Source organism: Tiliqua scincoides, chromosome 5 (genome assembly GCF_035046505.1).
Source record: "Tiliqua scincoides isolate rTilSci1 chromosome 5, rTilSci1.hap2, whole genome shotgun sequence".
Lineage (NCBI taxonomy): Eukaryota > Metazoa > Chordata > Lepidosauria > Squamata > Scincidae > Tiliqua > Tiliqua scincoides.
The window spans coordinates 140,297,796-140,313,478 of NC_089825.1; the positions used below are offsets into that span (position 1 = coordinate 140,297,796).

General features: G+C 44.7%; 2 protein-coding genes across 2 annotated transcripts in view; one reads left to right on the plus strand and one right to left on the minus strand.

The window, feature by feature from the left end:
• Positions 1 to 15,683, minus strand: part of LOC136653931 (zinc transporter ZIP2-like) — a gene marked incomplete at its 5' end in the record, with an annotated part of 419,271 nt that overhangs the window by 56,425 nt on the left and 347,163 nt on the right. The gene's annotated exons all lie outside the window — the stretch shown is intronic.
• LOC136651199 (olfactory receptor 4Q3-like) lies at positions 12,559 to 13,329 on the plus strand. Its single transcript, XM_066627388.1, has one exon. The coding sequence runs from the start codon at positions 12,559 to 12,561 to the stop codon at positions 13,327 to 13,329; it is 771 nt and encodes a 256-aa protein (XP_066483485.1).

Sequence of the window (15,683 nt, forward strand, 5' to 3'; positions counted from 1 at the left end):
AACGCCCCCTGGAGTGGCAGTGGTTGATGACACCATAAGGCAGCAGTAGCAGCAGCACTGTTGACCATCTGAACAGCAGCATGTCTGAACCTCAGCCCCACAGCATTCTACCAATTTCCAGTGACTTCCACACAGGAGGCACTATGAACACAATCATCAGTCACGAGGAGAAATGACCGTAGAGGGGCTGAGCGAATCCCCACTGCCAAGTTTCTCACATGAGGTCTTCATACTCAGGCGACAGACACATGGCTGTATGCAGTGAATACCCGACATCTGCCTCGTGCAGCTGGCTTTTCAAAAGCTTAAATGAACATTTTATCCTCAGCTCCCGAGGTACAGTCCACTGTATTTGTTATGAATGTTGCAAGTAGCTTCAGATTATCCCTGGGAGTTCTCTAATGGAAGGCAATGATTTAGATAATTACCAGGAAGATGATTGCATTGAGAAAGCTTTTCAAATGTCTGCAAGGCATTTGGTGCTGCAGCACTCTGTAAATGCACAGGTGCTCAGGGGCTACCCGAGACACTACACATGCAGAGACTCCTTTTAGGAGGGTAAAGGGTTCCAGAAACCAAAATGTTTGTGAACTGCTGCTCTCACATCACCCTGTGCATGACTACTCAGAAATAAGTCCCACTGAATTCAATGGAACATATTGACATCCTATAAACACTTCCCTGGGAGCACATCACATTGAGCTTAATGGTACTTTTGCATATACATGCATGGGATTGTGCTGTTGTTTCAATAATTATTAGTATGCCCACTTGCAGCTAAGGCAGAGAGGGAATGTCTTACGTAAATGGAGAATCTCACCAGGCAAATCCAGATTCTTAGCTCATTCAGTTCACCAGGATGCTACAATAAAGCTCTCATGATATGTCAGAACCAGCACTGTATCACGTTGACTATTTCTCCCATCTTGGCCATCAGCCTGTTTCTTCAAGGCATAATGATCTCTGAGGCCTCCTCCGCCAGATCCTATCCTCTGTGTCCGACCTAATAGCTTGGCATGAAGGTTCTCACATCGGTGCCAGCAAAATAGCTGGTGCAAACATGAGAAGCCCCATCGCGGGGCCGGAGACATTCCTCAGGGAAAGGGGACAAATGTTCCTGGATGCCACAGTTCCTCTGAGTGCTGGGAAAGAAAAGATTGGGCTGGAAGACCTTTGAGCAGCTCCTTTCCACAAATTTCTGGAACACCGATTGGATGGAGCATCACCTTCTTCACTTACCCAGCTGGCTGGAAATCCTCCCTTCAGAGCACTGAGCACAATCATAGCAACAGATCTGCTCCCCCTGGCGTACCACCTTTGTCTGTCCAGGATGGCAGCTCTCAGTACATGTTGATCGGGGCAGCATCTTCAAAAAAACCCAAAGGAGAAAGGGTTAGCATGGAAATCAACTGTTTTCTCATTGCTGTGATATTTGGTTTGGTTTGTTCTGCACAAGAATACAGTTATGACACACATCTCATGAGCTCCTCTAACCTCTTATAGGTATTGATTTACTTCTATACAGGCATGTGCCGCTTAACAACGGTTCACTTCATGACTGATCGCATATATGACGGTGGTCAAAGTACAATGAAGGTGCTCTTAAGGAGGCAATCGCATCTCCCGTAGCCTGCAGCAGAGTGTCTGTCTACACAACAGAGAGGCTCTTAATGCAAAGAAGAGGCCATCTGTCTCCAGTAGCCTGTGCAGCTAGCTACTGTCTGGCAGGGGGTGTCTGTTTACACAACAAAGGCAATAGATTGGACTGAATGTTCGCTTAATGACCTAATCGCATAACAGGGATCAGGGAACGTGTCCCTGTCATTAAGTGGCGCACACCTGTATTTATATAAGGCCCTTCTCATCAGATATTACTCAAGATGGTTTACATAGGTGGGCTGTCCTAGTTAGTTCCAATGAGGGTCTTTACAATATTGTTCTACATATAGAATCCTTCAGTCCCCAGATGTTTTCCTTTAGTTCCTTTACATATAACCTCTTCTCATCACCGTAATCAATTCAGCCTGAAAATTCATGGGAAGAGATGGACAAACAAGGGGACAAAAGAGCATGGATAACATATGCCTGCACATATGAGAGTTTGGCGTATATTATCCATGTTATTCATCCTAGTCTACAAGCATAAACATTATAACAAGTCAGCCACATTTAGGTGTTACTCTTGCATCACTATAACCACAGAGGGCTGGCAGATCCAGAGTAAATCCCAGTGAATACCATAGGGCTTGCTTCAGAGTAAGTGCATCATGTACAGGAATATGCATTCCCAGGAATCTACTGAAGAGTACTTCTGAGTTCTTCTACAACTATGCAACTGTAGCTCAGAAAATGCATTCAGATCCTTCCCACCTGATCGAACTTCTGTTTCCACACAATGACGCTTCCATTAATGGCAAACTCTCCTCCTTCAGGAGCCCAGGGGTCCATCTTTCCTACCCTGAATCTACGGAAAGAGTGAATGAGGAACATGACTGTGTTGAAGATATCAAAACCTGTTGCCAATTCCCCATTTTCAAAGAATATTTCTTCGCCTGCGTTATTGTTGAAGCGAACGTTTCTCAGAAAGTGGTGAAGCTGATTAGAGGACAAGAAAAACAAAACACTGGAGTCAATTGTGGAGCAGGAGTTCTTTTGATATCACTGGAACCTGCCACCTTGACCTTCAGGCAATGCAGAGACTCTGATTATACTTGCAGATGCATGGCTAGGTCATTGGACACCCAGGGCCCATACATTTTTGACACGGCCCCCTGTATATGACAAAATTATTTTCAGTAGGAGTCATGACATGAAATGAATAATCATCAATGCCAGAAAATAAAGGCATTGAACATCCCCCCCCCCCAAGCAGCAGGGGGTAAAAGTCTCTACAGCTAGTACTCTGTAATATCCTGCCCCTGCACCTGGAGGTTCACTGTAGCCAGAATGGTTAATAACCATGGATAGACCTGCAGTCCACCATTAATGTTTGGAACCCACTTTTAAAGTCATCTAAGGCAGTCACCAACAGCACACAAAGTCCCCAATGCCCCACATTAACTTGCAACCACTCCTAGTCAACAAGCTGCAGGAATTCCGTGTGACCTGAAAGAACTTGCATGCAAGCAAAACCCACGAGAACATTTTTTATCTGTAATTATTATAAACTTGACATAGTAAAACTTTCTCAGAGTTATTCTCACCCCCTCCTCCTATTCCCATTTCCACCAGAACTCACAATTCATTTAATAACCCCCAATAGTAATCCTTCAGTCTATTGCTCCACTACTCATCTTCCGTCCTTCCAAGATAAGAAACTTTCCATCCCCAATGTTATCCCCTCCCCCACATGTCCCCTTCTTTGTGATCCTGTCCCCACCAGCTTCTGGGGTCCACTTTAAGAGTGAATAACTTAAAAGTGACAAACTAACCTCAACTCAGCCAATGACTAACAGCACCCAAACGTCCCACTAGTGACATGACTACGGTTAGTGTCACCCCCATTAACTTTATTTATTTATTTATTTTACTATGCAACTTTCCAGGTCACCCAACAATTTACTAACCAACAAAGAACAAGTGGCAAACTTGACACACACAAAAGAATAGGAGTGCTAGTGTGAGTTCTGATCCATGGAAATTAGAGCTGACTCGGACTAACACTTATGGGTTCCATGCTGTTTTATCACACCTCATTTGCTCTTGGAACAATTAGGGCACAATCCTAACCAACCTTCCAGCACTGACCTAGCTGCAATGCAGCCCCAAGGTAAGGTAACAAACATGCCCATATGCTGAAGAGGCCCCTTTGACTTCCTCCCCACTGCAGGATGCCATGCACACCACATTGGCACAGCTAAGTCAGTGCTGGAAAGTTGGTTAGGATTGCACCCCAAGTCTCATTGGTTGGTTTTGATTTTAAGAAATCCACTTTTTGTTACATAAGGCAGTTGCGTTTTCCTTTTCTGGTTATTTGGCTAGAATGTTTGACAGAAAACAGATAACACGGTTTGTTTCATTACATTTTGCATTAAGTTACCCATCGAAGGATATATATCATGACGGCATGATTCAAAAATACAAAAGTATCCACAGTTTAGGCCACTCATAGTATCACCGTCATTGAGTGTGTCACATGGTACTGCCTGCCTCCCACGAGCTAAACCACTGTAGACATACTAACATTGTGACATTCAGTTCAGAGGCAATCAACATAGTGGCAGAACTGAGGGACAGCCTGTCTCAACCGGGTTCCTCACTGTTAAGAATGAGCTTAAAAACGGTTAATACATGGTTGACGCTGCAGGCAATTAACAACCCAATCCTATCCACACTTTCCTGGAAGTAAGCCCCATTGACTCTAATGGGACTTACTGCTGAGTAGACATGCAGAGGATTGGGCTGCCAGTCCCTTTTCAAATGGAAAGGACTTGGGCTTAGACAAACTAAACTGAAAATGCTGTCTCGCTTCTTGCTCAGCCCAGCTGCATTGCAACAGTGGATCCAAGTCCATCCGTGACCGTACCCAGTAGAGGCTTACAGGAAAATCCTACCTGCCTTGGCTGAACAGCCCAAACATCCCAGGTGCCTCCAGTTCCCTTTAATCTATGCTTGGATATTGAAGAGTACATGGAATGCAGAGCATGTGCTACAGCATGAGCATGAGAGGTGTGGAACTTCCTGCTGCAGGCTACTGCTGGTCTTCTGAGCGGCATGAAGGCCCAGCACCTACCAGTGCTGGGTTCTGCATCAGTGCCTTGTTTCTCCTGGTCACTGTGACAAGTCTTACAGCATGTTTGTGATGGCTGTCTCCCAGGCAGTGTGTAGGAGACCAGTACTAGCCCAGGACAGAATCAGGCCAGAGGACTTTCTATATAATTCAGCATCATGAAAATTTCAACTCTCATTCAGAATCATGAAATACCAGCAGACAGCCCAATCCTAACTTTTCAGCACTGATTCTACTGGACCAATGGGGTGTGCACTGCATCCTGTGGTGGTGGGGTCAGTCATTAGACCACTTCAAAGGAAGGGAACATTGGTTCCCTCACCTTGGAGCTGCATTGTGGCTGCATTGGGACTGGAAAGTTGGATAGAACTGGACTGTGAATCTTAGAAGCTACTGTAGAAGCATTTCTCACAATCATGAACTTTTAGGATGGCCTGATTTGATGCCCTGCTGTCACCACCACAGTTAGCATTCTGGTTGGCAGAATTCCCTTTCCTGCCATTCTAAATGGTGACCAAGTTGCAAGCATAGCTGCATGCTTCCAGATCACTGCTGGAGAGGCCACAGAGGACCTGCTCGTGTTGGTTGGAAGACAAAGGCCTGCCAAAGGTGCTGAGTTGGTGGGGTGGACATAGTGAATTGAGGATTGGGCATAACTGGGTGAAATGAGGGGAGGGCCAGGGGCATATCAGAGACAGGAGGGGATGGTAGCCAGCATGGGTGACTTGTGCCATATGTAGAGGTGGGAGAAAAAGTTTTGTGTGTGTGTGTGGCTTTTAGTGTTTTCCAATGGTAGAAGTGCAGAAAATGGTGTTATGTATATTTTTGTTCAAAATAAACATTATAATTATAAATCATAATCACTTTTAAAGGGTCATAGGAAGGTGATATAGGTGGTAGCAGGTGCAGTCACAGTCATTAGCCATGCACCCTGCCCATTACATAATGAATTAAAAAAAACAAATAATACAGTTTTATTTATTGTTTTTTTACTACGATGAGGAGTGCAGAAAGTGGCGTTTTGTGTTTTTATTTTGTGATCAGAATTTTCTTCCACCTCTAGCCATATGGTGGCCCTTCTGGAGCAAGCCTACACCTACCTTTTGTCTCCTCAAACTTGAGCCAAACTAAAGACCTGGCAGAGGTCCAAAGAGACCCACTGGTGGGGGAGGGGCTTATGAAGGGGTAAGGGAAAATACTTTCCCTTTCCCTTCCAAAGCCTCCTGATTGCCCCCCCCCCCAATAACATGCAGTGCAGCAGGTTTTGATGCAGCCGAATGCTATGGTGGGGGAAACAATAGAGTTGGGCTATGAATTACTTAACCTACCTATTCTGCTCTTCATAGATTTAGCAGAAGCAAAGAAGAAAACCCCCAAATCTATTTTCCAGCCTGTTACAACATACAATATACAACAACATACAACAAACCTTTATTAGGCATATAGTTTTACAACTAATAACTCCAAACTGTCATGTATGAAGGTATATGTTAAAAGAGAGATAAGAATAAGGGTTAAAACACAACAATTTGCTTACACAGTTACTCCTAGTTGCTTAGAACCAGCAGCTTAGCCCGTTTCATGTTGCTCAAATGTAAAAATTTAGCAACTGGAAGGGTCACAAATTCGAATTCATCTGCCAGCAAAAGTTGTAAAGAGGTGATCTCAGAGAGACCTTTTTTGTTTCCTGACAACGAGGGGAGATGCTGATCTCTGAGCACTTGATTAAAAGCACAACGCAGAACAATGTGTGGAAGAGAGTCTACCTCTCTGAGGCCACAATTGCAAACTCGTTCTTCTTTCGGGGCATTTCTAAACCTACCAAGTAGGTCATTAGAAGGCAACACGTTGCATCAGGCTAATGTAAAAGCCCTCCTTGCAAAGGGGCACTCTAAGAAGGTCAGGTACTTTGGTTGTTTACCAAAAGTATTGTTAAGATGGAAATTTAGGGGTGAACATTTTTTTTGTGCTGCAGCCAAAATCTCTTGCCTTTCTATGTCAGTCTTGTTGTCAAGAGCCTGATAGAAACCTCAAGTGTAGCAGCTGCTTGTAGATCTTCCTCGAGATCCATTTGTCTAATTTTCTTATTGAATAGAGCTAAGCAAGGAGACAACAGCGAGTCAGTCAATAATCCCTTTAACAATGGGTTTTGGTCAGCCCTGAAGCACACTTTGGCCCAGTATTTTAAGAAACTGGACCAAGCTAGAAACTCCAGCCTATATTGGCCTGTCTCCAGGCAAAGTGCCGCGAAGGGAATGCAATGCGGTACACCTAAGATCTTGTATAGAAAATTAGAATGGATCTTTTCAATTGAGTCATTTAATGCTGGCATCCAAACAGGAATGCCATACAAAATTTGAGGTGTAACTTTGGCATTAAAAGCCTGGAGAGCAGCTGGAATGAATGAGTTACCCCAAGAGAAGAAAAAACGAGTAATAGCCTGAACAGCTAGTTTGGATGAGTTGATTACTGTAAGACGATGGGAAGACCAGAAAAGCCGGTAGTGAAACCGGAGACCAAGATACTGAAATTCCTTGACTTGTTGTATTGATTTACCATTGAAAAACCAGGACTGTGGTTTCCAAGAGTGTCCAAACACCACAATCTTGGACTTTTCATAGTTTAGCTGGAGGGCATTGTTGGTAAAATATTCTATGCAGGCGTTAACCAGTCTCCTTAATCCTATTTTAGTTCGGGATATCAGGGCCATGTCATCAGCATACAAAAGAAGAGGGATAGCCATTGAAGCTAATTTGGGGGAATGCCCGTCAAAGTTTGCTAGATAGGGAGCCAGATCATTGATGAAGAGATTGAACAGGGTGGGAGCAAGAATGCACCCCTGCTTGACCCCCTTGTTGATTGGAATTGGGGCCGAGAGGCCGCCCCTCGGAGATAATTTCACTTGGCATGAGGTGTTTAAATGAAGGGCACGAATTAATATTAATAGCCTTTTGTCCACTCCCATCTTCTCAAGTTTATCCCAGAGTCTATCTCTATCTATGGAATCAAAGGCCGACTTTAAATCTAAAAAAGCCACATATAGTCGGGATTTATTTTGAGTCCTTTGTTTGGAGATTAGGTGGGATAGTGCCACACACTGATCAATTGCAGACTTATTTGGCCTAAAACCTGCTTGCTCTGGGCCTATGATGTTATGGTCCGAAATCCAGACAGAAAGTTTCTTAAGTAAATGGGAGGCGTACATTTTCCCTGCCAGGTCTAAGAGGCTGATTGGCTGGGGGGAAGTTTTTTATCCCCTTTTTTGAAGATGGGAACCAAGATAGATCTAGTCCAAATGTCCGGAAGTACCCCAAACTTATCAATTCTAGTGAAAAGTTCTGTGATTATTGGGGCCCACCACGCTGGTGCTTCTTTATAAATATCAGGAGGAATTGAGTCTGGTCCTGCTGCTTTACCCAGCTTTAACTGATTAATGAGTGAGAGAGCTTCATCCACTGAGACTGCAGACCAATCAGGTAGATCTAGTGGGAGTGGCATATTAACAATGGAGATAGGTTTAGTTTCATCACAGAAGATGGATTTAAAATGTGCTTCCCACATTTTAGCTGGAATTGCTGTGAAACCAAATGAGTTTTTATAGAAACAGCCTGATATAATTTGCCAAAAAATCTTGACGTTTTTAGATCTCACAGATTTAATTAAACGTGACCATCTCGCTGTTGCATTGTGGTGTAACGAGGTTTTGATAGCTTCTTTGAGTTGGGCAGACAGCTTAAAATATTGTAGTAAATTTAATCTACTATTAGTTTCTCGAAATTTTTTGTAAGCATTGCATACAGCAAACTTCAGTGTCAAGCAAATCTGCTCAAGCTTGGCAAAATTCTTTCTCCCGCCCTCTGTTTTTTGAGGTGGAGGTATCCAGCCCAGTTTGTTCTGGAGAGTTGATATTAAAACCTCGAATAAGGTCACAATCCCTAGTTGGTTATCTGGATCTAAAGTAGACAACTGGACCATGTCCTCAGTTTGTAGTAGTGCACGAAAGGACTCTTTAGTGGCTGCATCCCATTTAATTCTTTTAATTATGTCAGGGTGACCGTCCTCCACCTGAGAGTGGGAATTGTGGTGGCAATCTGAGGAGTAGGCCAAATCACATATTAAGGGTAAATGGTCACTAGACTGTGGGTATCCAACTCTAAAATTCACTATCTGTGGGAGAAAATAAAAGGGAACCAGAATGTAGTCAATAACACTCATACCTCTGGTTGAGATATGGGTATACTCTCCTTTGTCCCCCAGATAATCTAGGCCATTTAACCAAGTGAGGCCGTTGGTAATACAGAATTTAGCCAAAAGAAGCCCAGCCTCATTAATTGTTCTGTCTTCCGACTGCCTTCCAAAGAGACAGAGCTCTGGTAAGGTCATATCAATAGGCAGATGTAAGATGTGATGGAAGATGTCGTTATTGTGTCCCACCCTGGAATTAAAATCCGCAGAAATTATTGGCATGAGAGAAAGAAATTTGCCAATCAATTCATTAAATATGCCACTAAAATATACCCATTGCTTTTCGGTTGCCGCTTTGTCGTTGACAGGTGGCATGTACACATTTATAACCATAAGGCTTTGGTGTGGCAACCTCAGCTTAATTGCCTGGATTTTACAATAGCTATCGGCCATAAACAACAACTCATGCTTAAAAACTGGTTTCACTAATATGGCGAGACCGCCAGCAGGATGACCTTTCGCTGCGCTCTTCCGCGCTGGGAGAGATGTTACGGAGAACCCTTCAAACTCAATGGGTAAGGTAGCCCATGTTTCCTGTAGCAATATAACATCTCTATCCCTTAGGATTTCATCTAGCACTTTCTCCCATGACTTTGCTGACCAGCCAGCAATATTCCAAGACAGGATTTTCAGTTGACCTTGGAGGGCTTCAGGGAGTCGATGTGGAAGCAGTCAGTCTGATGGAATTAAGGGAATTTGAATTTCTGAGCCCCTCTGCATGCTTGAGGCAGGTGGTTGTGGCTCTGGCTCAAGCATAATGATCTCCGGCAAACTTAGCTTGGTTTCCAATCGATCCAGCAGATTTGTCTCTTCTAGAGCATTGCCTGTTGCTGCTATGGCTAGAGTTCCATCAGGAACAGGATGGATCAATGGTTGTTGGCTTGGTAGGATATCCACTGTTGAAAGCTAAGAGGGTTGTGCCATGGGTTCCTCTAAAGCAGTAGAGGCAGGTTGCTGTTTAATTTGAATAGGTGTAATGGGCATCTCCATCACCACACCCTCCATTTTATCATCTAAACAGCAGTGTTCGCTAGCGATGGCCTCTTTTGGTGGAGGAAGCAGATGGTTAAAAGGCTGTTTCTCACACTCAAAAGCCCAGGCTGAGCCAACAGGAGGTGGCACTGTAGAGGGAGAGCCCCCAAGAGAGGGGGAGTAAGGCATGCTTCCCCTGACTGGGGACTCCTGATACATCTCAGTCTGATAGGTCACCCTCAGAGAAGGATCTATGTCTCAAGAAACCATTGGAGAGTCCCGTGGAGAAGATGTGCTCTCACATGAAATAGGGGGATGTGTGGTCTGCATCATATCTGACAGCTCCTTCCAGAGCATTTCCACTTTCTGTATAGTCTGTCGTTGTTCCTGATGAGGTAAGACTCTGAATGCCTCCAGGGCCTCCCTAGTCAGCTTGACCTCATCCACATCCAGTTGAGGCAAGCTGGGAGCTTATATTACAGTTGAAAGAATCAGATTTTGCAAATGGCTTCATTATTTGTGAGGGGTCAGAGGACAAACCTTGAGGGGCATTATCAGAGATTGAAAGCTCTTCAGAGCTGGGCAGAAGAGTCCTTAAAGAATGTTCTTTGGCATGTTCTTAATCTACCCCCTCATTTAGAGGCTGTGAGTTGTATGGTGAATGAAGCAAATCTGGGGCAAGAAGAGCTGTTACGTTGTTGAAGTGAGGGTCTGGAACCAGCAGCAGTCCTGGACGATTAGTCATTTCTCCCACTTTGGTTGTTAAAGGGAGACTAAAGTTCCCTTGCGGTTTTCCAAAGAACATTTCCTTTGCCATAGAGTCTTGGACCATATTAGCAGCTTTTATAATAGAATTTGACAGCTTTTTAGATGGTGGACTCAGTCCTATTGAGATATCAGACTCCATCGGCTCACTCGCCTCACTTGTCATCTCAGATACCAGATCTTTTCCTTCATGTCCATGGATGGGTTGTCTACTTTGTTCTAAGAGGCTATCCAATCTTATCTTCAGATCCTCCAGTTCATCACGCCCATGTACTTGATATCTATCCTTCACAGTAGCTTGTCTTGCAGGTGCTATACCATGAAGATCTGAATTGCCTGTTGTTGGCATATCTGTCTCCCCAGTGATGTTGACTTCTGCACGCTTAGCTTTTTTCCTGATTAATGATCTGATGCCTAGCTCTTTAAAAACACGCTGAGGAAGGATATCAAATCTTCTGAGCCTTTGTGCTGCGTGAAATATCTGCTGGGGCACACTTGCTGAGCAGAAGTCAAGGAAAAGTCTTTTATACGTTGACTGGGTGGGTAAGAAATAAAAGAACTTTATATCCGAATGAGCAACCTGAAAGTTCAAAAGTTGGGAAAGGGACCGAAGTATTGTTTCTTTAGATTTCCAAAGGTGGGCATCTCTTCTGGGGAAGTGAATTAGTATCTGATTATTTTGGAATAATTACCAGCCTGTTATTTACCACTCTGTTCACTGTATTCTTGCTCACAGTTTTGAGTTGTTAGCATTTGTTTTTATTGTGTTGCTTTCATTCAATTTTTGACCACCTTGTTCTCCCTTCGAGCATGATCCTGCTGCCGGGCTCCACTGGCACTGGGGCTGTAGCGCTGTCACAGCGCTGGGTGTTGCTTAGCACTTTTTTTGCAGCCAGCGAATAAGTGCTGTCAAGGGTAAGTCCTGAGCCATCCCATGGGCACTGGATGCCCCTGAACAGCTTGCCTAGGTGGCTGGGATGTGGGGGAGAGACAGGGAAGGGGTGTTTTAGAGTGGGGGAGAGTGAAATGGTGGGGAAGATCAGGCCCGGGCGGGGGTGAGGATGGTCTCTGCTACATTCTAACCCCTATCCTCGGTTTCCCAGCATTACACAGGGCTACTTAGTTCTGCACCAGCTCAACGGATCCAACTAGCCCCATTGAGCTGGCGAGGGTAAGGGAACAAGTGTTATTACCCTGAGACCTCCTGCCTGCCCAAATCCACGCCGGTTACAGTGTGGCCTGGCAAATCCGCTGTGCCAGTACTGGATAGGATTGGGTTGCCCATATTGGAAACGTGGGGATAAAAAGATAAAAATGTAAAGAAAGAGAGAAATAGAAATAATGAAATTGGTCCTGATAAGCAACGAGATGCAAATAAAACTAATTGATCTAATAATTCAATTATTTTAACACAAGTTTATTATCGTTCCATTTTGACATGCACACACAACAATGAATATTGGCTTGAAACCATTGTTTGTATGTTGTAACAAGGAGAAGAGTCTAGAAGTTGAGAACTAAAGAAAGAAGAACGAAAACTTCTTGATTTTATTCATAATTCTGGAGGGGGGGGAGGCACAGCATATTGAAAGACAGCTTACACATTACTGGAATAAAATGATTAAAATTGGGCTATTTGTGTACAGGTTGGAATATTGTTCACTTACTCGATATTTTTATACCTGCACCAGAACCAAACATCAACATAAATGGATGGGCTTCTCCTGATCCCACACTGCACAGCTCTCTCTTTTGGTGCTGGTCTTGGCCTGCCACACTACCGCCCTTCTGGGAAACTTCCTAATTATGGTGAGTGTGTGGTCTGAGCCAAGCTCCATCAAGCCCCAATGTATTTCTTCCTTGCCAATCTGTCCATTATTGACATGTCTCTGGGTTCAGTGGCTGCCCCAAAGTTAGTGACCAACCTCTTGAACAGTGGTTCTGTCATCTCCTATGGTGGTTGTATGGCCCAGCTGTTTGGTCTTCACCTCTTTGGGGGTGCAGAGATGTTTGTCCTCACTCTCATGGCCTACGACCGTTACGTGGCCATTTGCCAGCCACTGAGATATACAGCCATCATGGACTGGCAACGCTGCTTCAGTCTACTGATATTTTGCTGGACAGGAGCCTTCATTCATTCCACTGTCCAGATGGTGGTCATAGCCAAGCTACCATTCTGTGGACCGAATGAGCTGGACAATTTCTTCTGTGACATCCCACAGGTAATCAAGCTGGCCTGTGCAGAAATCTATGTGGTTGAGAAATTCATGCTGGTCAGTGGTGGCCTGATAACTCTACCTAACTGCCTGACCTTGCTGGTTTCATATGTCATCATCCTGGCCTCCTTCTGTGGCTGCTTTGGGAAGGGTGGTAGGAAGGCTCTGTCTACCTGCAGCTCCCACCTGACGGTAGTTGGCCTCCTTTACGGGCCTGTTGTTTTTGTGTATCTTAAGCCTTTCTCCAACTCTCAGGTGGACAAAATGGCTTCTGTGTTCTACATGGTGGTCACCCCTGCCCTCAACCCCCTCATCTATACTCTGAGGAACCAAGAGATGAAGGGAGCCATGAGAAAGTTGAATGACAAATGTCAGCTCCTCCTACTGCCTTATAGGGAGTAAATGTGTGTAGTTTTATTTCACTTGATTGTGGAAGCTCTTCCCAGGACTTGGGAGGGACACTATTTTAGTGGTACTCTGTTCTTCCTTGAGTTCATCCTGGGCAAAATGCAATGATCAATGATGAAAGCAGTAATGGATCCATTCTAAATATTGTTGCTGTTTTATCCATTGTGTCATGCCCAACTCTTGACGACTTTGTTGGCAAGAACTCTCCATGCCCCCTTGTCACTCTCACTTTCACCTTTACACTCTCACATAACACCAGAACCAGGGGACATCCACTAAAATTGAGTGTTGAGAGAGTTAGAACAGACAAAAGAAAATATTTCTTTACTCAGCGTGTGGTTGGTCTGTGGAACTCCTTGCCACAGGATGTGGTGATGGCATCTGGTCTGGTTGCCTTTAAAAGGGGATTGGACAAGTTTCTGGAGGAAAAATCCATTACGGGCTACAAGACATGATGTGTATGCGCAACCTCCTGATTTTAAAAATGGGCTATGTCAGAATGCTAGTGCAAGGGAGAGCACCAGGATGAGGTTATCTGGTGTGCTCTCTGGGGCATTTGGTGGGCCGCTGTGAGATACAGGAAGCTGGACTAGATGGGCCTATAGCCTGATCTAGTGGGGCTATTCTTATGTTCTTATGTCAAGCACAACTTCTTTCGATTGTAGGATGTTAATCTTTGCATCTGTGTTGATAGTGTCTGTCAGGATGGCAGGGGAGGATGACCCTTGCCTTCCCGGTAGTAGAGTGGCACGGGAGCGTAGGGAGGTAGCACAGGAAGCGGACAATCCCAAACAGAGCCAACGACACAGACCCAGGCTTGTTTGTTGCAGAAGCATGTATTGGTAAAAGGAGCAGGCGGAAGAGTTGTCAGTCAAACGGACCAGAAGTCAGGGACACAGCACGGCACAGTCATGATAAGGCAGTCCAAGGCAGAACACAAACCAGCAGCACGACACACTGAACTCCACCACAGCAAACCCACATTTGGTGTCTGTTCTCACCCCCATATGTACCGGGGCCAGCCAATCAGAGTAGGGTGACCTCATAGTCACAAGACAATCTTGTGACCCACTCTGATTGGCTGTCCAGTGGTGCATTGCACCACTCCACCACAGCCTATGTGACTCTGCACACACATCCCAGAGTCACATGACTCCCACCTAATACAGGTGCAACTGATTACAATAACAGTGCTGCAGTCCCAATGTTTACATTTGTTCACTGGGCCTGGACATCAAGGCCCCTCCTGCCACATCCTGGCTTACAACAATTCAGGGCCTGGGATGTCAAAGGCCTGACAGTGTCGAACCAGCATGTTCTTTGCCTGCCCCTCCTTCTTGTTCCACTGACCATTCCTAACATCATTGACTTCTCTAGTGGATTTGCACACGACATGGCCAAAGTGTAGTCTTGCAATTTTGGCTTCTACTGATGTATCTAATTTTATATGGTCCAGCACTTCTCAATTGCTTACTCTGGTTGTCCAAGGTATATGCAGTGCTTTTTTGTAAAAAAAAAAATGCAGGAACTCTCAACTTCTTTTATTTATTTATTTATTTATTTATTTATTTATTTATTTATTTTTAAACCATTTTTTACACACACACGCACACACGCACACGCACACACCCATCCCGTGTGAGCTCTCTGATAGCAAAAGCACTCCTGCCACAGCTGGAGTGAAACACCCCATTTTTTTTAGGTGGGGAGGTGCTCCATTGGGCTATAGGAAACTCTCTCCATTGGGCTATAGGAAAGCCTATTGTTAAAGTGTTCAGAACTAATATACTCCTCAAAGTTCAGTCCCAGGCAGGCTCTTTTTGACTTTTTTTTTTTTAAGTCCCAGGTAGGACTTAACCCACAGCCTCCAGCAGGCAGCTCACTCCAGGAGCTTAACTGTGGGTTAAGTCCTACCTGGGACTTTAAAAAAAAAAAAGGTCAAAAAAAGCCTGCCTGGGACTGAACTTTGAGGAGTTTTGCAGCCTCAACTGGCCCCCCTTTTGGCAACTAGCAACCAACCTTTATATTTTGCAGCCATGGAGCACCTTCCCACCTAAAAAAAAAAAAAAAAATCCTCGTAGGGATTTGAACCCCTAGCCATAAGAGCTTTTAGGCTCAAGGTGTTTGGAACTAATACTTGAGGCACTGATGGCCACTAGCTGGGCTCAAGATCTTATATATTAGTTCTGAACACTCTAACAATAGGCTTTCCTATAGCCCAATGGAGAGAGTGCTGGGCTGTGGAGCACAAGGTTGGAGGTTCAAATCCCTCTCTAGCCAGCAGTGCGGGGCAGGGTGGTGCATGCAGGGAAAAAAGGTGGGGGCAGGGAGGAGGGGAGGAGGGGCGG

What these genes read in the sequence shown, in the direction of transcription:
- LOC136651199 (XM_066627388.1), top strand. Translation starts at nt 12,559, where the DNA reads ATGTATTTCTTCCTTGCCAATCTGTCCATTATTGACATGTCTCTGGGT.